The 21,500-nt window shown below is 43.1% G+C and overlaps 1 protein-coding gene across 1 annotated transcript in view; it reads left to right on the top strand.

Moving 5' to 3' along the window:
* The first annotated feature begins 6,800 nt into the window (after nt 1-6,800).
* The window catches only part of CFAP221 (cilia and flagella associated protein 221), a 79,512-nt gene continuing 64,812 nt past the window's right edge, over nt 6,801-21,500 (top strand). Inside the window, exons 1-5 of the mRNA XM_032479300.1 lie at nt 6,801-7,011; nt 8,427-8,612; nt 10,838-10,938; nt 20,955-21,041; nt 21,196-21,294. Of these exons, the coding sequence (XP_032335191.1) occupies nt 8,474-8,612; nt 10,838-10,938; nt 20,955-21,041; nt 21,196-21,294 (426 nt within the window). The 5' untranslated portion in view covers nt 6,801-7,011; nt 8,427-8,473. The remainder of the gene's footprint in view (nt 7,012-8,426; nt 8,613-10,837; nt 10,939-20,954; nt 21,042-21,195; nt 21,295-21,500) is intronic.

Raw genomic sequence — 21,500 nt, 5'->3', positions numbered from 1 at the left:
TTGTCAGCCTCCTTTGGAATATTTGTATGAAATATTATCATTCAAACAGATCCAATAAAAGAGAGCAAATAAAACCATACCTGAAGGACAGTGTTGCTAATGCTCTTATCTCCACTGGATGGAGCAAAGAAAGGTCAGGTGCTCCCCGGTCTCCCAGAGGCCCCCCATATTTCTGCCTCCTAAGGCCATTTGGCTTGACATTCAGAAAAAAAAATGTTGGCAACAGACAAACCTGGATTCAAATCTTGACTCAGTCATCAGTTAGCCACGTGACCTTGGGCGAGTTACTTTAGCTCTCTGAGCCTCGATTTTCTTCTCTATATAATGGGGGAAATAATACCAATCTTTCAGCATTGCCATGAGGTTTTGAGAATAACTCAGTGCAATTAAATCGTCTAGATATGCCAATTAAGATGCATTTGGCTGCAGATAATAATCAAACCAGGAGCAACTGGCTGAAGCAGCAATTAGGATGAGTGTCGGCTCACATGACTGAAAGTGGAGACAAGCATGCTTCTGTGTGGACTAACGCATGCCCCAGGCTCTGTTTGCCCGTGGTCCTCTTGGCTTTGCCCTCTTCTGAGTTGGCTAAGCTCAGGCTGGGGGCAAGATGGCTACAGTGGTTCTGTGGCCTCACATCCACAATCAATGGCAGAGGAATAGAGAATGTGGCTCTTTTAAGATGCTGACACTTCTCCATCGAAAGGTAGAGTTTGTGTTCCCTCTCCTTAGAGCTGGGTGGATTTTAGTAATGGCCTCAACTGGCAGGATGAGGAGGAGGTGATGCTGCACAACTTTCCAGGCTAGGTCATAAAAGGAAATGCAGCTTAAACCTGGTTCTCCACTGCGATACTTGCCCTTGGAACCCAGAGATCATGTTGTGAGGGAGTCCAGGTCACTTGCGGGTATTTTGGCCCAGAGCCTCATCCCAGCTTCCAGCTGGCAGCTTTAGCATCAGCTGCAAGATGATACCTTCTGACCATTCCACCTCCCAGCTTTCGGGTCTTCCAACCGAAGCCCTAGTCATTCTGGAGCAGAAACAAGCCATCTCTGCTGTGCCCTGTCTGAATTCCTGTCCCACTGAAATCATGAGAGATAGTAAATGATTATGGTTGTTTTAAGTTGTGGGGTAATTTGTTATAGAGCAATACATAATGGGTACAACATAAAATTTAAAAAAAAAATCTGTGAGGGAAAAACCATTAACAGCAAAGTCAAATATAAGTGCTGGAAAAAACTTTGCAACACTTATCAAGGAACAAAAGACTAATTCCACAATATATAAAGAGCTCCAGCAACTCAATATGAAAAAGATCAAGAATCCATCAGAAAAATGAGTAAGGGACATGGATTTACAGGAAAGGAAACACAAAAGTGACCCAACAGTAGTTATCAGTATTACACATGCACAGGGGTGGGTATAGCTCAGTGGTAGAACATGTGCTTAGCATGCACAAGGTCCTAGGTTCAAGCCCCAGTACCTCCATTAAAAAAAAATAAATGACTAAATAAACCTAATTCCCTCTCCCCCACCAAAAATACACATACACAGACTCTTTGACCTAGAACTTCTCCTCTGAGGACATTTCCTACAGATACACTTACATGTATATGAATTGATATATGCAAAAACTTGTAGAAATGATAAATGCATTTGTCTAAATCATTTCAACTTTGTTATAATGGCCAAAGATCAGGCACAACCTAAATATCCAACAATAGGGAACTGGCAATAGGGAACCAGTTACATAAATTACTCAATATTTGCAGCCCCCAAAATGAATGAGGAGGTACTTTATGTACAGATATGAAGTGATGATTACTGAACCAGGTCTGTTTGCCCGACGCACAGCAAGCTAGATGCTGAGACACCCAAGCTTATAGCACAGAGTTTATTTGTCACATAGCCAAAGGAGGAGATGGGAGGACCAGTCTCAAATCCACCTCCCCAAAGGGAGGGGCTTAGGATATTTATGGGTTATGCAAGGTGGTCTTAGGCGTGAGCAAAGGTGATTGGAGGTAGAGGAAAGGTGAGATAATCGTCATTCTGTGCAGGAGTGTCTCTGTTACATGTTTCTGCATACTCAGAATGGAGGTGCTTAGCATGATCTGTAGTGGAGTTTTCCAGTCCTCTGAGGTCAACAGGCCATTCATCAAACCTCTGCGCAGGCTCAGTTTTAGGATCAGTGGTCCCACCCAGCCCCAGCCAGCTCCCTCTGGGCAGGAGCTGACTCCAATTTCCTGTAAAATAACTGGGCTGTGTAAAGCTGAGAGGGTATGCAATAAAAGAGAAGAAAAAGGAAGGAAGGAAGGAAGGAAAGAAGGAAGGAAGGAAGGAAGGAAGGGAGGAAGGAAGGAAGGAAGGGAGGAAGGAAGGGAGGGAAAGGAAAGCAAACAATTAATGAGGGCAGTTAATAAGCAAAGGGGTTTTAACAAGCTGTTCCTTTATCTGTTGTTCTGTGAGACAAGTTCAAGAATTTTTATTAGTTATCAGCTTCTGTTAACTCTATGGGGCATGGTTTTGCGATCACCCAGATCTATTTTTAAGCTAAAAAAAGAAGACAAAAGAGTGACCTATTTGGGCTTTTAAACAGGGGGTGAACTGCTTACAAATAGAACCACGCATATAATTGCTTATATATGTATAGCATATGCCTGGAAAGATAAAAAAGAGCCTGGTATCACAGGTTACCTCTAAGAAAGGGAATCCTGGAGGTTTAAGGATGGGGTAGGAGGGAAAATTTTTACTTCCTGAATTTTGAACTATATAAATATATTGCCCATATTCCAAATATATATATATTAAATGGAGAACCTGAAGATTGAACCCAAGACCTTATGCATGCTAAGCATGTGCTCTACCACTGAGCTATACCCTCGCCCTCACCCCATGTGTATGTGTGTGTGTGTGTGTATACACACACATATTGTATATGTATATATTATACATATATTTAGAATTCTCTTGGCATAACTCATTAGTGACTTAATTCTACAAATATCTTGGAGGTCCCACCATGTGCAGGCTGTGTGCAAGATGATGAGTATACAGTGGTAAACAAGTCAAACTTCATTGAACTTATAATCTAGGACGACAGATGGGTTGATGCCGTCCGTCTAGAACCACACACCGCGATAAGTGCATTGAACAGAGAGAACCCAGCGCTGGGAGAGAGGATAATGGGGTGGGACCTTACTCAGAAAGGGAAGCCAGGAAAAACCCCTCTAAGGAAGGGATCCTTAGGCTGAGTAGGACTTCGCCAAATTTCTGGTTACACACTGCTGCAGCCTCATCTCTCCCAGAGCTGATAGGCTTGAAACAACCACCATTTTTACTTTATCTTATGAATTTGGAGGTCAGAAATTCAGGCAGGACTGGGCTGGGCAGTTAGAGCAGTCACAGATCCACCCAGATTCAACGGGAGGGCACAGGGTCCCCACCTCTCCGTGGGAGGAGCGTCAAGGACTCTTCAGCCAGCTTTAACTCACCAGGCAGAGGGGCCGTGGAGACAGCAGGCAGAGAGAGCGGCCGGCTCTCAGGTCCTGCAGAGCCTTGAAGGTTGTGTTAAGGATTTTGAATGTTCTTTTCTGTGCAATATGAAGCCACCAAGGAATTTTAAGCACAGAAATTCACTGCTCCCACTGTGCTACCTAGGTTTATAGCTCACAGCTTCTGTGCCCATTGTCACACCCACTTCATTGCATTAGTTTAGCAGAGGCTGGGATAACCTTGTATTTTTTTTTTTTTTGGTTGTTGTTGGACAGTTTATTTCTTTCTTTTTTTTTCAAAAACACCTTTATTGTGGTATGATTACTGTACTGTAAACTACATATATTTCAGACACACAATTTGATGAATTTTGAGAGATGTATACATGCATGAAACCGCCACCACAATCAAGACAGCTAACATGTCCATCACTCCCCAAGAGGTACAAATTTCGAATTCCCAATTTATCCCTTCCCACCCTCTTTACCTGTGGTAACCATAGGTTTGTTCTCTATGTCTGTGAGTCTGTTTTGATTTTGTAGATAAGTTCATTTGTGCCCTTTTTTTTTTTAATATTCCACATATAAGCTATATCATATGGTATTTTTCTTTCTCTTTCTGTCACTAAGAATGACAGTCTCCAGGTCCATCCATGTTGCTGCAAATGGCATTATTTTATTCTTTTTTATGGCTGAGTAGTAGGCCATTGTGTTTATATGTATATATCACATCTTCTTTATCCTGTCATCTGTGGATGAACATTTGGAGGTACCCTTCTATTCTGCTCATTGCAAATGCCAAGTGAAATCAATGTGAAATACATAAATATATTGATTAAACAATTGATTATCTAAAACAGCTGGAATTGTAGGGCATCAGTTCAGTGATTCCCAAACTTTAATGTGTCCATGAATCTCCTTATTAAAATGCAGGCTCTGATTCAGTAGGTCTGAGGTGACCTGAAGTCCTACATTTCTACCAAGCTTCCATGCTACAGTTTACACATTTGAGTAGTGAGTGTTGAAAAGTCATTGTATGTCCAAATGCTTTTAGCTGAAAGAAAGAGAGAAAGGATTTGGGTACCGAACACTGAGAAGTGAGGTGATGTCATCTAGGTCAAGTCTTCTTCCTGTCATCCTGCTCTGCTATCCTCCTCACCTCCTTCACCTTCACCTTAACACTAGGGCCCTTCATGACCTCTGGTGGATGCTACAGTTCCAAGGAGTCACTTCTGGACACCACAGTGTCCAGAAAGAGAAAAATACTGTTAGCTATGTATGTCTTTTACTTAGGAGAAAGGAAGCCTTTTCCTAAGTCTCCCAGAAGCCTTTTCCTAATGTCTCTATGGCCAGAACTGAGTAATATACTCAATCATAAATCAGTGGTGGTCAAGAGGTTTGGCAATTCCACGACTGGTGTAGACTAATCAGAATCTACTGCTGGAAGTACGGTCTAGGGAACTGGGGATTAAGGAGAAGCTTTAGCAAAGTTGGGGTTCTCTTTGTAAGAAAGTGGAAGTAGACAACTAATGGTGTCCACTACACAATAATATGCCATTTGCTTAATTGACTGTATGAAACCTACGTATTATATCTGTTTCCATACCTAACTATCTATATAACTTTACACATAAAATAGGGAATTTGGCAAACTTACTTGAAAACTTAAGGGCAAATCAAAAAGCATTACCCAGTATCCATTAAAAAGTGCATGGAAACAAGCATTTGATGATTTCAGCTCAATCATAGTGAGTGGAAAGGTCTGGGAATATGGGAAACATAATCCTTGTTCTGAAATTTACAACCTTATTGGGGCAACAAAATAGAAAGAACTAAAGCAATATACTATATAAGCAAATTATTTTTTTTTTTACTCACTTGGCCTACAATTACTGTGTAATCACAATGAACAATGAGCTGTGTCAAGGGCTGTGGTAGAGGCAAAGATAAAGCACCTCTCCTCCTAAGAATTTTGCAGCTTAAAGCACACAAATAATGAGGGATTCTGTATATTAAAAGTGCGGGGAAAAGATGACAAAACAAAGTGGAAGGAAACAGTCCTTCTGGTCTGGAGGGCTAAGGGAAGGGTAGAGGATGTACCATCTCCAGTGATAGCCTTGAAAAACAGGGAGATTTTTAATCAGTGATGGTGGTAGGTAGAAGAAGGGAAATGGAGAATGGGAAGATGGGAAAAAATGATCATTCCCAGTGGGAGTGGGGAGAAAACAAAAGCATATGCAGTGCAAGTGATGTGGGTGTGGGAAGGGAAGGTATCCTTATTGGATTCCTACTATAATCTCTTATCAACATGAAGCCATACATGATGTCAAGCAAATGTCAAGTCATTCAAAGAGGGAGTGAGCCAAGGACAGCTCCTAGGAAGAGAGAAGCCGGAGACGTCTGTGTAAAGAATAATGTTTATGGGTTAGCAGGGTGGAGTAGACAGGGCAGGAAGTCTGAGGAGCTGGACCAGTTTCATGGTTAATAACCCCTACATATCAGTATTAGGACAGAAACAGTTTTTTCAATGAATAAATTGCAACAACAGCTAAAACGGTAAGGAGGGAGAATCTATTGGTTAAAAGAGATCTAAGGGACATATCAATCTATTGTAATGTGTGGATTTTATTTGAATTATGATTCAAACTGTCAAACTAAAAAAAAATCTTATGACATATAAATGTCAGCTGAGTACCAGGTGTTTGAAGATGTTAAGAAATTATTGTGTTTTTTTAGGTAAAGGTATTGTGATTATATTTTTTTAAATAGCCCTTATCTTTTGGAGGTATATTCTGAAATATTTATGGTTGAAATGATGTCTGGGATTTTCTTCAAAAAAATACAGGGAGTAGAGGAAAGGTATAGATGAAACAAAATTGGCCATGATTTGATCATTGTTGCAGGTGGATGTTGAAGGTTCATCATACTATTCTGTCTGCCTTTGTATATGTTTAAAATTTATTATAATAGAAAGCCTAACCCAAACTTTTTAAGTAGGATGTCGAGGACTGAACGTCAGTCAGGGAAGCTCCACCCACTGAGCTTGGTAGGCTCCGCCCCCTTCTGCCCGCCGCGATCCACTCTCCCGCGATCTGTTCTCAGGGTGTACAGTGTATACGTCTCCCAACTATCTCATTTCCCCTCGAAAGTTCATTGGTCTTACACCTCGTAAGTCCCTCTATGTCTTCTTCCTCAGTCCCCAAAGACTGCTCCGAGTCCCCAGAAGTGACCCACGGCCTCTGGACCTCGAGCCGCGACCGCCCGTACCCCCACCTCTCCCCACGTCTCTGGGGAGTTTGGTTGCGTCCGGGCGGCGACGCCTGGAGCGCGTCTGCGTCGTCATGGTGACGCTCCCGGCAGGTGGCGGGGCCCGAGACTTCCCGCCGGGGAACCCGCTCCAGTGCGAGGGGCCTGGGACCCGGGCCCGGGAAGGCCCCCGTGGCGGCCGCCGACCTGCGAGGCAGCCTGAACCCCGAGCGGGTGTTCTGCCGGAAGTCAGCCTGGGTTGGGGTTGGAGGAGAGGTGGGGTCTAAAGGGTTAAATGAGGATGGGGATGGCGCGTGGGCCTGGGGTCTTGCTAACCCCTAACAGGGGATAGAGTAAAGAGGTGCTGAAGGGAACAGGCTTTTGGCAAGAGTGAGAGGACCTGCACCTTGGAGGATGGGGTGACGAAACCGAGTATAGGGATGTGTGAGAAGGGGGACAGTTCACTTGAGGCTGAGTGACATGGGATAGGGGCTTGGGTGAGAACGGTTAGCCATTGTGCCTGCCTGGAGTGCAGGCAGGGAATTTGACGGGAGGGGCTGGACCGTGACCCTGGAGCAGGCGAGGTGGAAGCTGTGCTGAGGAGTAGGGCTGCTAGTGAGAGGGGCTGGGCCGGGAGGGGAAAGGAGAAACTTTTCAGAAAATGATTATTAAGCACCTTCTTAACTGTAGTCGGTGTATTTTGCTTAATGCTGTAGACTCTTTGGGGAGTCTAAATCTATGAGCTTTCTTGAGGGGTGAGTATAACTCAGTGGTAGAGCGTATGCTTAGCATGCAGGAGGCCCTGGGTTCAATCCCCAGTACCTCCAATTTAAAAAATTTTTAATTAAAACGATAATAAAGCTATGAGCCTTCTCAAAAGAAAAAAAAAGCACATAAAGATCCACACATGATTTTACATTCAATTTCAAGGGCTTCTCAGAACAGCTCCCCAAGATTAGAGGCTTGGCTATGGAAGATATAAAGACGTGTGGGATTTATAAAGTGCCATCACAAGGCAATAAATTATTAACGCCAAATGAGTAGTGGAGGCAGTAATTGCTAAAGAATGTTAATGGGTATTGGAATCAGTGTAGACTTTATGAAGAAGGTGGAACTTAAGATGAGTATATGAAGGGAAGGCCAGTCTGGCAAAGGGTGTGACAGGCACGGGGACCCTCAGTGGCAGTGGAGGAGGCCTATAGCTTCTCCACCTCATCTCTCCAGTGAGAGGCCCAGGAAGGTGGCTCATAAATGCCAGTGTCCTGTGAACAGGGTCTCCAAATGTTAAAGGGTTTCCTGTACTTCACGTACTTCTAAGAATCCGATTTAGAAATCTCAGAAAGAAGAGCCCTGTTTAACTGTGTACTTCCACATTTTCCAAACTTAATTGTCTGTGAGAGCCTTTATTTTTCCCTTCTAACCCCTACTAACAGCTCAAGAAGCATCAGGACTACAGTTTGGGGAAAGTCCTTGAGAATAAAGGAGCACAGAAGGGGTTTGAACAATGGCTCAGCATTGGTTTGATGTGTGATGCCAGATTAACTGGGACGGCGTGTGTAGGAATGGAGTAGCCGGGAGAGAGACTGGAGGCAGAGGGAGCCTGAGCCACAGCAAACCTCACAGTGAAAAGAGGTACATTGGTCAAGGGGGTTTCCTGGGAAATGATTATACTACTACTGTTTTCTTCCCAGGAAATGACATTTGGCTCTAAAAAGAAGATTCCATTTTTCATGATAAAATGGCAGCAGTGAAAACCCCCAGCAGAGAAGTAAAGACCGCAGAAGAACCATTTCATAACATGTCACCCCTCCTTTTAAGGAGCCTGGTGGAAGAGTCCAAGAAAAGAAAAGAAGTACCAAATTACCTCCTAGAATCAAGTAAGTGCTTAGAAAATAGATCTGCTTTACAACTCACATCTTCCCAGGGGATCCAAAGTCCAGAAAGCCTAATGGAATTTGGGGGGCTGATTTATCTATATCATTTTATAGGCTCATAATAGTTTTTATTATTAAGAACAGTGGTTCTATTAAGATCCATCCACTTAGCTAGATAGATGGTGTAAATTAGTCGCCAAATTCTGTTGCTTCCATTTCCTCAAATACCTTCCTTTTCTGTCCCCACTGCCTTGTTCCGCACCCTCAGCAGGTCACCAGGACTATTGTACATGTCCCTCTCCCTGGCCATACTCTCCTCTGGTCTGCTCTTCACACCCAGCAGGCTCCTTCCTGTAATCCAGGTTGGCTTTGTCACTATCCCGCTTGAATATTCTCAGGCGTCCCCTTGCAAACAGAATAAAGTTTCAATTCCTTTGCTTGGCATTTGGCCCCCTTTGCCATTGATCTGAACCTGCCCACCCAGTGCCTCTCCTGTCCCCAACTCCAGCCACGCCTGCTACTCCTGCTCCTTCAAGACCACTTGCATTTTACACCTTCTTGCATTTTTTCCATGCACCTCCCTCAACCTGGGAAGCCTGGTCAATCCTCAAGCTGTTATGTATAAGGCGAGTCATTTACCTCCATTCTTCTCACTGAATCCATCAAAACATCATGATACATTCTATTTCTTACTGTTGGCGGAAGCTGAGACTCAGAAAAGTCAAATGAAGCCCCCAAGGTGCCACAGCGAAGTGGAGGGTTGGCATTCGGCTGTTGCTGCCCCGTGTCCAGCTCTCCACAGTCACTAGGTTGCTTCTCACTCACCACTCAAGGCTCATGGCCAGGTCTGGAATTGTAGTACATGGTGGGGCTCTTTTGTCACTGTAGAACACATTGAGCGCAAGTTGGTATACTTGACTGTTTCTGGGCATTGACAGAAAAATGCTCCTTTTACGTCTATTTTGTGGTCCTAAAAACAAAAACAAAATCTTTAGCATTAAAAAAAAATTACCAAATAATGTTAATTTCAATACTTGAAAATTTACCAAATGGCCAACAGAGATCGCAGTTCCCTGAGGCACCATCCTTCCCCTAATCCAGCCCTTCAGTTTGGCATGAAGCTGACGACCGATCCTCTGGGGAGGAGCAAAAATCATCAGTGACCAGTCACCTGGAGAGCAGTAAAGACACCAAATTTCACACCCAGTTCAGATGTATACTAGAATCACAGTGCTCGAAGGATGGGGTCAGGGTGTCTGGGGCTCACAGGATTTGGATATGGCCAAAGGTGAAAGGTTATCACGGAAACTGGACAGTGCATTTGTATTGAAGGAGAGAGTCTGCTGGTTGGAATCAGACAGGCATGGGCTTGATTATTAACTGCCAGGTCTGGGTGAGTTGCTCAACCTTGTTGAGTCTCAGCATCCTCATGTACAGAATGGAAAGAACACCTGCCTCATAGGACTGGAATGAAGATTATAAACGAACGCCTGGCACCAAGCACGGAAGGCGCGGAAGTGACTGTGTAGTGGGTTCCAGCGTCTTTTCCATATGTCTCAGCTCTTGCTCAGTGAATTGCTGGTATCAGTTTTGTAGCCCTGGACACTTTTGTGAGCTCAGCTGTCTTAACCTTCTTCTCAAAACTGGAGGTAAAAAAAAAAAAAAAAAAAAAAAAAGACATTCACTTGACAAGAGCAGTTTGAGGCTTTACCGTCCAGAGCGATGATTATTCAGAGCTTTAGGATTACTCTATATCACACTGTAACTCAGTTCAGAGGAAATCAAATCAGAACAGTTAAACACACAGTAGTAAAATGAAACCCTTGGTGTTTGGATTCTTTGAAGTGGATGTTCATTTCTAATAAGCAGCAACAGCTCTATACAGAAAAACAGGGCTTGTGGTCTTGATGAGCTTGGGTTTTATTATGAAGACTTATACCAAATGTGTTCAGAGCAAATTATTTTAATAGGTAAGAAACAATAAATGTGAATTTGTACTGTGATGATGGTAGCTCCCAAGTGATGTGTGAAAAGAGAGAGAGGGCAACGCAGTTCAGTTCATTTGGAACAGATTGTTCATCTTGTTGACAGCTGTTATCCTCTGTCTGAAACATTCATATGCTTAAAGTATCCTAAATTAAAGGAAGCCCATGTTAATAGGATCATCTTCCATTTAATATTTTTTTATGTCTAATCTCATGATATATTTATCTACATTGTTTTTATAGAGATTTATGCACAACTTCTGAATAACAAGGTCATACAGGCAAAACCTGGCATATTGCATTTTGGAGGCTGTCAAGTAGAAAAACATCACCAACAGCTACTGGTAGGTACTTTCGGAGTGGGATAATTAATCATAGGAATGAAATGGCATGAATGTTCTGCATTTATATTACTCATTTATTTAAAGAGCAGCATGATCAGTAGAAGCGCAGGTGGAAATTGGACCAGAAAGGTAGGATGAGAGATTTTCAAGTTGCATCAGTGTCCTTAGTCAAATTCCCTCTGCACTGCTGAAGGCTCCTCCCAGCACTCTTTCCAAACAGATGCTGTTGCGGAGTGACTCTGAGGGGCCAGGAACTGTGCTTTGTGTCTCTCATGATTCGACCTGGCTCCTACACCAGCTTTGTGGAGGTTGTAGTAGTACTGTTTTTGTAGAGATAAGGGAACCGTGATTCCAAAAGGTTAAAGAGTTGCCTCAGGAACACAGAGCTGCCAAGTGATGGAGACAGACTGAACTCTTGGGCTGCCTCCCTCCCAACCAGTGCACTCTTGCTCCACGCCTGCACCACCAGGGAAATGGGTGTCCCTTTCATGGAAGGCCCCAGCAAGGGTTCCGTTTCACCTGCTCAGGTGAGATGCTCACGCCTCAATCAGTCATTCTGGCCAGAGAGATTCCAGCCGGATCTGAGACAGCAGAGGTCAGCTTCACTGAAGGGACAGGTGAAAGGATGGACTTTGAAGTGGCTGAAGCTGTAGTCACAGCAGTCCACCACAGAGCCACACCAAGGTCCAGTCCTTCGCAGGTTCCCTTCATCGACCTGGATGTTCAGACTAGGGTGGGCTCGGGGTGACTGCAGCACTCGTAACGCCCTCACTAAAAGAACCTGAACATTTAAATCAGCTCTGCAATCTCAGTGACCTCACCATGACCCTGAGTCACACTGAGCAGGGCATCAGAATTACTCCGACTGGGCCCTAGTTCTGAGCCAAACTGGCCTCTGGGTATGTGTTGGTGTTGGGTAGATAGAGGCGGGCTCTCTTCACATGGGCTCTCTGAGACTCTGGCCTTGTATGTGATGTCCCCCTCCCACCACAAGAGTCTCTACTTTCAGAAGTAGTGCATTCTTAGAAGCCATGTCTTAAAGTGGATCATTTTAAGATAGAATTTTTTTTCATTTATTCAGCAGCATTTATGATGCACATTAATATTCCAGCACTACTCCAGGAGCTGGAACACAGGCAGGAAACAAGTCAGACAAGGTCCCCACTTTCATGGAGGTTACATTTTAGAGTGAATAGATATATTAGATGAAAAAGTAAATAACAATCTCAGTTGAAGTGCCAGGAAGGTAAAGTGGTAGAGTGACTTGGATCAGGGAAGACATCTCTGAGCAGGTACTGATACAGGAAAAATGCAGAGTGAGAGGATGGCCATGTCCCAGGTCTCGGATAAGTCTCTGGGACATGCCCTTCCAAGTGTGGGTCCTTGGCTTCGTGTAGGAAAGAATTCGAGAATGAGCCACAGTTGAGTAAAGGTAAATTTATTCAGCGAGATACATGCCCCAGTATCAGAGTGCAGGCTGTTTCAGAGTGCAAGGCTGTTTCAGAAGGCAGGCTGTTTCAGAAGGCAAGAGGAAGGCCATGGAGTGTAGGGGTTGGTGCTCAGGTTAACGTAAAAGTAGTTACACACTCCATAGACAGAGTGCGGTCTGTCTTGCTCAGAAGGGAGAGTGGCTTTAAGTTAGAATTTGATTATTGTGATTGACTCACTTTCAGGGTGAGGAGAATTGCTGGAGGAAACTGACAAATGGTAAAGCTGTCAGGAGTGAGGTTAGGTTCTATGAGGCCAAGCCCAGTGAACAGAGAATGCAGCTTCCGTGAGTCCTTACACCCAAAATGGGTAGAGAGAGAATCAGGAGAGGAACTGATTAGATGCCAAGTACTTCCCCTCTGGAAAAGGGTCAGGATTTAAAACTGTGATTAGGAACTTTACCCCCTCAACCTACAAGGACACGTTTCTTAGAACACAGTATCAAAGACCAAGGTTAATCATTCATTTTGGAACTTACTTTTCCTGGTTGTTAGATTTGCTAGTTAGATTATGGTAGGATAGATCTACAATAATTGTCATTCATAATTATTCATTGTTCATAGTGAGTGAACAATTCATTACCCATCCCCAGCCCCCTCACTCTTCTCATTCCCTTACCTACCCCGCCCCAACCCGAGGCACCACTGATCCACATTCTGTTAATATAGATTTGCCTGTTCTGGATTTTTCATTAAAGTGGAATCACACAACATGTGATCTTTGGTGCCTGGCCGCTTTCATTTAGCATGTTTTTCAGGCTCATTCAGTGTGTAGCATGAATCAGTACTTCACTCCTTTTTATGGCCAAATAATATTCCATGGTATGGATATACCACATTGATCTATTCATCAGTTGATGGACATTTGGATTTTGTCTTTGGGACTATTATGAATAATGCCATCATGGCCACTCATGTCCATGTTTCTGTGTGGACATATTTTCAGTTCTCTTGGGTATATACCAAGAAGTAAAATTGTTGGGTTGTATGGTATATTAGTTTTCAGTGGCTGTCATAACAAATTACCACAAATTTAGGGGCTTGAAAAACCAGAAACTTGCTCTGGAGACCAGAGTCCAAAATCAAGGTGTTAGCAGGGCCATGCTCCTTCTGAAGGCTCTTGGAAAGACTCTTTCCTTGACTCTTTCAGGTTGTGGTGGCTCCAGGCGTTTTTTTGTTTCAAGGCTACGTAACTCTAAATCTTGGCCACTATCTTCACATGGCCTTCTCTTCTGATGCTCTGTGTCTTCGCTTCTGTGTCTTAAAAGGACACTTGTCATTGGACTTAGGGACCATCTGGGTAATCCAGGAAGATCTCATCTCAACATCCTTGACTTAATAGCATCTGCAATATAACTCTTTTCCCAAATAAGGTCACATTCACAGGTTGCAGCTATTAGGGTGTGGATATATGTTTTGAGTTCATCATCCAACTCACTATTGATGACCAATGATGTTGAGCATCTTTTCATGAGCTTGCTGATCATGATGTCAAAAAGGCTTTGGAGGAGAAGCCCTTTGGGATAGCCCAAAAGCAAAGTGAGAAGTGGGGAGAAGACAGTCAGGGCATAGAGGAAGACATGGGGAGAGTTGCAGGGGGAGCAAGCACATGGCATTTCTGGAGACCAGTGTGCAATGTGGTTCACCTGGTTTGGAGGGTTTTCAAAGGAGGTAAAAGCTTCATTCTGCTGGAGAACAGAGGCCATCTCTGTCTTGTATAACACAATGCCTAACACACAGAGGGCACTCAATAAACACTTGTCAAGATATTGACCTCCCTTTATTGGAAAAGAGTGACTTGGCAGAGACTCACTAATTCCAAATAAATACAGGGTAAAGTCTAAATTTAATCACATTACTTCTATCAGACATTAAAACAAACAGAAATAGATAAAAGTACAAAATTAGTTCATCTTAATAACCTTCTGGGAGAGCCAGCCTCCCCCTTCTATCAGCAAAGTTAAGCAGAAGCCTAAGGCAATTACCTTGAGGTTCTGCCAAACAAAGGAGGAAGTATGACTCTGTTTTTATCTTCGTTTTGTTACAGGAAACTGTGCAAATCACCCAAGAATGGAATGATTGACTGTGTGTTTAAAACCATGATAAATTGTTCATTAACATTCGAGATTAAGCCAGATCTAGTTAAAGGATTTAAAGCCTTTTACTTGAATTCATATTGAAATCAATGTTTCGATTTACTTTAAAAGTTGAAATAATGATTCTTAAAACCAAGACCTCAAATTCTTTTTTTCCCCATGGAAAGATTTTGTCTGGGAATCTGCATTTATGAAGTAAATAATCAGTTTTCCGTGAGACAATCAGTGTTTCTGTTGCCAGCCCAAAACAAACTTGTTAGCCTATTCAGGCTTTCTGAAATAATTGTATTAGTTTCCAGTTCCCTGTTGCAGCCTTCAGAGACACATTCCATCCCAGAATCTCGCTTCTCAACATTGGGGCCATGAACTCCAACAGTTTCTCCTCAGTGTATAAGGGTAGGGAGAGGTGAAGCTGATACAGGAAAATGTGGGGTGCGAGAGGATGGCCACGTCCCAGGTTTCAGGCAAGTCCCTGGGACACGTCCCATCAAATAAGGGTCCTTGGCTTTGCGCAGGAAAGTGAGCCACAGTTGAGTAAAAGTAGATTTATTCAGAGAGATGCATACTCCATAGATAGAGAGTCGGCCACCTCCAAAGGTGAGGGAGCAAAAGAGGCCGCAAGGCGCAGTGTTGCTAGTTTTTATATGCTAACAAGTTGGGAGGATCAGTCCAACTACTTTAGGGAAGGGGTGGAAATTCCCAGGAATTGGGCCACTGCCCTCTCTTTGACCTTTCATGGTTAGCCTCAGAACTGTCATGGCACCTGTAGGTGTGTCATTCACCCTGCTAGTACATTACAATGTGTATAATGAAGCTCAAAGTCCACTGGAGGTCAAATCTCCCACCATCTCGGGCCTCCAGGTCTATTGGGAGTTGACTTTTCCACTATCTTGGTGCTAATTGCTGTGTCATTCCTTTAATGGTTATGCCCTGCCTCCTTCCTTCCTGTCTCAAAACCACAGTATAAACACGGTGCATCTTTCTGGAGCATCAATTTTCCTTCACATTTTGGAGAAATGCAGCATAGAGCAACATTTTAGAGTCAAGTGCATTACCAACATGCATTTGAAGACAAAACACTAAAGAGCTTTTAGGGGCTGCTTGCATTTTGTCCCCAGGTCCTGGGGGTTAAGGATTAACCTCTGAGAAGCCGTGTCCCTTGAGGGGAGGGGTTGAAAGACCCCAACTTGGAGCCTGAGATGTTGTGTTTGAAAAAATACTATGATAAGTGCTTGGGGTTGAGGTTAGCCCTTAACCCACCCCAAGCCAGCGCTTCACTGAAGGGCTGGTTTTGCTCTGCCCTGTGGAGGGAGGAGACTAGAATCTCCTGAGAGGGCTGGAAGGGAGACAGAGCCAGGAGAGCTGTGAGCAATACTTAAGAAATCCCTGTGAATCTTGAGTAAAAGCTGTTAAACCTATGGTTGTATGTATGGTTGGTGGTTCCTCATTTGGTTTGTTGGTTGGTTGGATGGTTGATTGGTTGGTCAGTTGGTCGGTTGGTTGGTTGTGAAGGCAGTTCTAAAAAACTGAAGCAGGGCCTGAATGTTGCCTTAGAGTCAATATGGTGCCCTGTGGAGGCAGCATCAAGGTTGTGAGGACCCACAAGGCCAGAAGAGGGTCAGCTCCCAGGGGAAGAGAGAGCTTGGAAGGAGGAAGGACATCTACTGACCCCAGAATTACAAGACAGAGTAGAATTTAGGTAATGTGTCTTGTCTTACCACAAGGACAATTCTGGGTTGCCCATGTTTTCAAATAAACTTTCAATGTTAATTTAAGATTTGCAAAGGTTAACCACTATATATAAAATAGATAAAAACAAATTTCTTCTGTATAGCACAGGGAACTGTACTCAAGATCTTCAATGAATATGAATATGAAAGTGAATATATGTATATATGTGCATGACTGGGGCATTTTGCTGTACACTGGAAATTTATGCATTGCAACTGACTATACTTTAATAATAATAATAATAATAATAATAATAATAATAATAATAATAATAATAATCACTTTCTAAATGCTTCCTTCATCTTCTTAAGGCTTTTTTTTTTCCTTTGAATGATTTTTTTTCCTCCCAATTTGAGTTATAAATGGCAAGACAGGAGTGCCATTTTAGCCCCGAAAGGGTATTATTTTTAACAACTGAAGAAGTAAAACTGACCTGCTGACAAAGTATAGAAAGAAATAAAGGGAATGCAGTTTAGGCACTGAGATGTCTTGGGCTATGAGATGGTAGTGGAAAGAGCCCTAGACCAGGGCTGGGGACCAGAGTCCTGGACCCAGCTCTGCCACTTAACCCAGGTGCAGTGAGCGGTACCAAATCTTTGTGTCATCTCATAGTAAGGGGTTGTCCTAAAAGACCTCTTCAGTCCTTCTCCGGCTCAGCACATGCTTCAGTAGGACAGAGAACAGGGATTATCTTAACATGCAATGAGTATTTGCAACCAACCAAAAACTGAGAATTCCAAAATTAATAAACTGCCCTGTGTTCCCAGTATATTTTGGAAGTCAACCTCTTGGATGTTGACTTTGCTTTCCAAAATGTAGAGAACTAAGTTGTTCAATTTTTGCTTTGATTGGTTAAGTTTTGTTGTTTTAAGTTCATCAGAAAAGCTTGTTGGCAAACATGTCCCTTGGAATTGTCTTAGGCAACATTTGGTTTAACTGTCCTTGTGAGAAGGAATTTTTCTCCCACCATCACTGCAGTCTGCTGGTGGCCTTCTTAGACCTCTGCCATCTGCCCTGCAGGACAGTGGTCCTGGCCTGTCAATCCTAACAAGTCTCCATTCCATTTCAGATCTCAAGTAAAAGCTGAACATTTTTCTTACTCTTTCTACACTCCCTATACCTAAATATCTAAATTTTTGTTTGAGCCTGTTAATTCTTATTTCTATGAATCCAAATGTACATTTCCAGATCAAGCATCTTTTAAAGGTGACTCTGGGAAATTGCAGCCAAATTATATATCTTTATTATCGTGAATGGGATCTATATTGTTTTATTCTTTAAGAACATTCAATATTTTCTTATTGCTGACTTTTTACTCACTTGACAATATAGATACCATTTCTTGAGTTCCGTGGGACAGCCTTCATGTATAAATGGGGAGTGGGCATGTTTGGATTTGCTCTGCTACACTCAGGTTGGAGGTTTCTTTTCTTTTCTTTTTTTTTTTTTTAATTGAACTATAGTCAATTTACAATGTTGTATTAATTTCTGGTGTACAGCATAGTAATTCAGTTATACGTATAAAAACATTCCTTTTCATATTCTTTTTTCATTATAAGCTATTATAAGATACTGAATATAGTTCCCTGTGTTATACAGTAGGACCTTGTTGTTTATCTATTTTATGTATAGTAGTTACTATCTGCAAATCCCAAACTCCCAATTTATCTCTCCACCTCCTTTTCCCCCTCTGGTAACCATAAGTTGAATTTCCATGTTGTGAGTCTGTTTCTGTTTCGTAAATGAGTTCATTTGTGTCTTTTTTTTTTTTTTTTTTTTAGATTCCACATATAAGTGATATCATATGGTATTTTTCTTTTTCTGACTTACTTCATCAGGTTTGACAGTCTCCAGTTCCATCCATTTGCTGCAAATGGCAGTATTTTATTCTTTTATATATATACACACCACATCATCTTTATCCAGTCATCTGTCAATGGACCATTTGTTTCCATGTCTTGGCTATTGTAAATAGTGCTGCTGTGAATATTGGGGTGCAGTTTTCTTTACTTTTTAAATAAAAATCTGGCTCAGCCCCTCATCCACAGGTACTGGCTGGATCTCCAGGCTGGGGAGTTCCAGCTCCTGTCCCCCTTGGGACCACTCAGGAATACTGGTACATCTGAGCCAGCCCTGCAGTTTTGAGAACAGACCTGTGGTTTTCAGCCTATAATGCCGCTTGCTGCAAACTGATCTAAGCCAATGAAGTTATTTCTAACTGTCATGTAGCTACTGATCATCTGAGGCTGATGGGAGGTGGGAGCCTTTAGGTTCCCTCCCCAACAGCCTTGCTAGCAGGCTGTCTGCTGTGAAGAAAACAGGTCCAAGAAGAAATTCTGCCATGTATCTCAACACTTATTAGCAAGCAGGCAAGACAAGATCATCAGACTTGTAATCTCCAAGGAGTCTCAGTGTAGCTCCTTGCAGGGAAGCTTTGCAGGCAGTAGACCTTCGGACTGGCTGACAGGATTTTTTGGCAAAAGAGGGCACCTAAGGGACTCATGGGTCTTTGAACTTTATTCTAAAGGATACTGGGCTCTGGCCTCATCGGATTCTCACATTCCTTTTGTTCAAAAGTAAAAATATCTGTATGATATTTCTAGCCAATCCGTGTGTCCTGAACATCCCTTATGCTATCGTAGACGACCTCTGCTGTCAACTCAAGCGAGCATATTGAAGTACTCTTAGTAGCTGCCTCTGGAGTGTGGACTCTGGTATAGGAACTTTCAAAGTGCACTGGGCACTCTGGAGCACAGATTACTGATTTCTAAGGTTAACTACCCCTGGGATATACATTAAAACCAGTGCACATGCTTACAATGCATTTTTTAAAAGTAAATGGCAGATGGTATAACCACTTCTGCTCCGAGTACTTCCTAGACTCCAACTCAAGGTCTTCAGTCCTCTCTCCACAACAAGCATGGGGACAGAGCTCTGTGTCAAGGCTTCCAGGCCCTGGGGCACAGTGGCCACCTCTCCATTTCCAGGCAGGACTCTGAGTGTGATGGACACAGGCTCCAGGCATCCTGGGTTTCTCCTGAAGGAGCCACTCTTGTGGGTAGGAGGCCCAGGAGCCCACACCTTCACCAAGGGCAGGGCCCCTTGGAGGTCAAGAGAGGCCTGGGCAACCTTTTTTTTCCCCTCAGGTTTCTCACATATTAAAAGGTTATGCCATGTTGCTGCAAATGGCAATATTCCATTCTTTTTTATGGCTGAGTAATATTCCATTGTATATTTATATCACATCTTTCTTATCTATTTAGGTTTGCAGCAACATGGATGAACCTAGAGATGATCATACTAAGTGAAGTCAGTCAGGCAGAGAAAGACAAATATCATATGACACCACTTATATATGGAATCTAAAAAATAATACCAATCAACTTATTTACAAAACAGAAACAGACTCACGGCCAAAGAAAACAAACTTACGGTTACTAGAGGGGAAAGGGGAAGGCGAGGGATAAGTTAGGAGTATGGAATTCACAGATACACAATACTACATATGAAATAGAGAAGGATTTACTGTACAGCACAGGGAACTATACTCAGCATCCTCTAATAGCCTATCGTGAAAAAGAATCTGAAGCTGTACCCTTGAAACTAACACAATATTGTAAATCAACTATAGTTAAATTAAAAAGAAAAGATAAGCCAAAACAAGGTCACAAAAACTGTGGTACTTTAAGAATGTTCAGAGGTGACAAATGAGAACTTTTAACAAATACAGGCATCATTGTAATCTCATCAAGAAATAATGTCTGCAGCAGGTGGGGGTATAGCTCAGTGGTAGAGTGAGTGCTTAGCATGCACCAGGTCCCAGGTTCGATTCCCAGTACCTCCAATAAAATTTTTTAAAAAGAAAGAAAAAAGATTTTTTAAAATACTGAAAACAAGCAAAAAAAGAGATGATGTCTAAAGTCTAATTTAGGGCCTCAGTGAATGTGAAGCCTTGTACAGCCAGCCCTGTGACAGGCCCAGCCTCTGGCTTTGACTTTGGAAACCAGGAGCCTCTTAAATATCCTCTGGCACAGGTGAAGGCTAGATCCCAGAACCCAAAGCCCTTGCTCCCTTTTCAAGCAGAAGAAGGAAAACCACCTCTACTCAGAGACCCAGTTAATTTATCCAACAGGTTGTCCTGCCTCCCAGGGATGGCCTCCTCCTGACCCCATCAGAGAACTCCTGACCTGGCATTCTTTTTCATGTGCCCCAGGGATGGACTGGAGGCTGTCCTTGCCACACTCCTTTTTCTGATTTCTTGACTGCCTGAGCGTCACCGGGTCCGCACGACCAAGTGGCATGCAGTTAGAGACACTGTGGGAGTGGGTGGGTGACTGACTTCTTAGCTTAGTTGAATCAAGGACTAAGCTGAGTTGAACAGAAAGTTACACACAGTAACCGGTTAGGACAGGGGAGGAGGGAAGTGTGAGTCCAGGTCTGGGGACCCCCTGGGGCTATGGCTCTGGAAAACTCAGGCTGAGCAGAGACACGTGGGCATATTTTATTACTCTTTCAGTGGTGTGTGTTGTGCTTATTTCATGACTCTTTAAGTGGCGTATGATAGATTTTAAATCTCTTAAAAGTTTGGAAATGCACCAGATCTCCTCAAATCCCTTCAGATACAAGATGAGGTATCAATATGAGGTGAATATGCCAATTGATAAAACGGTGTGTTCATCTCAGTGTTTCTTTTTCTCTCCAGCATCTGGTCAATATTTCCAATGAAGACATACATGTTCATATTTTACCCCCACAAACCAAATACTTTCAGATCAAGTATGTGAAAAAGGTAAGCGGCATGTGGTGGCCTGTGGTCTCACGGTGTTTTTTGTTGGGGTGTGGTTTTCTGTCGCGGGTCTGCCAGGGACGGGTGTGTAGTGTTGTCACCATGGTCCTGCTCTCTGTACGCATCTCGCCCCAACAAGAGCCCCCTTGTCTTCTAGGAGCACCGTCTTGTCCCTGGCTTGTCCCTCACGGTCACCGTTACATTTTCTCCAGACGAGTGGCGATACTATTATGATTGCATCCGTGTTCACTGTAAGGTCAGTTTCTGAAAAGTGGGTTCTTGGGAGGCACGGGTGGTATCGTAATTTGTTATCTTCAAGGGAAGAAGGGAGACGGAATGGCAAGTATGAAGCTTCTCAGTCCAGTGCCTCGGGCAGCCAGTCTGAATGGCTTGAGGGTACTGGTCCAGTGATGTGGGTCCCTGCTGGGAAAGCCTCAGGCTGCCTAAGAACTGGGACAGAGC

Source organism: Camelus ferus, chromosome 5, assembly GCF_009834535.1.
Source record: "Camelus ferus isolate YT-003-E chromosome 5, BCGSAC_Cfer_1.0, whole genome shotgun sequence".
NCBI lineage: Eukaryota > Metazoa > Chordata > Mammalia > Artiodactyla > Camelidae > Camelus > Camelus ferus.
This window is presented reverse-complemented; position numbering and strand designations above follow the sequence as displayed.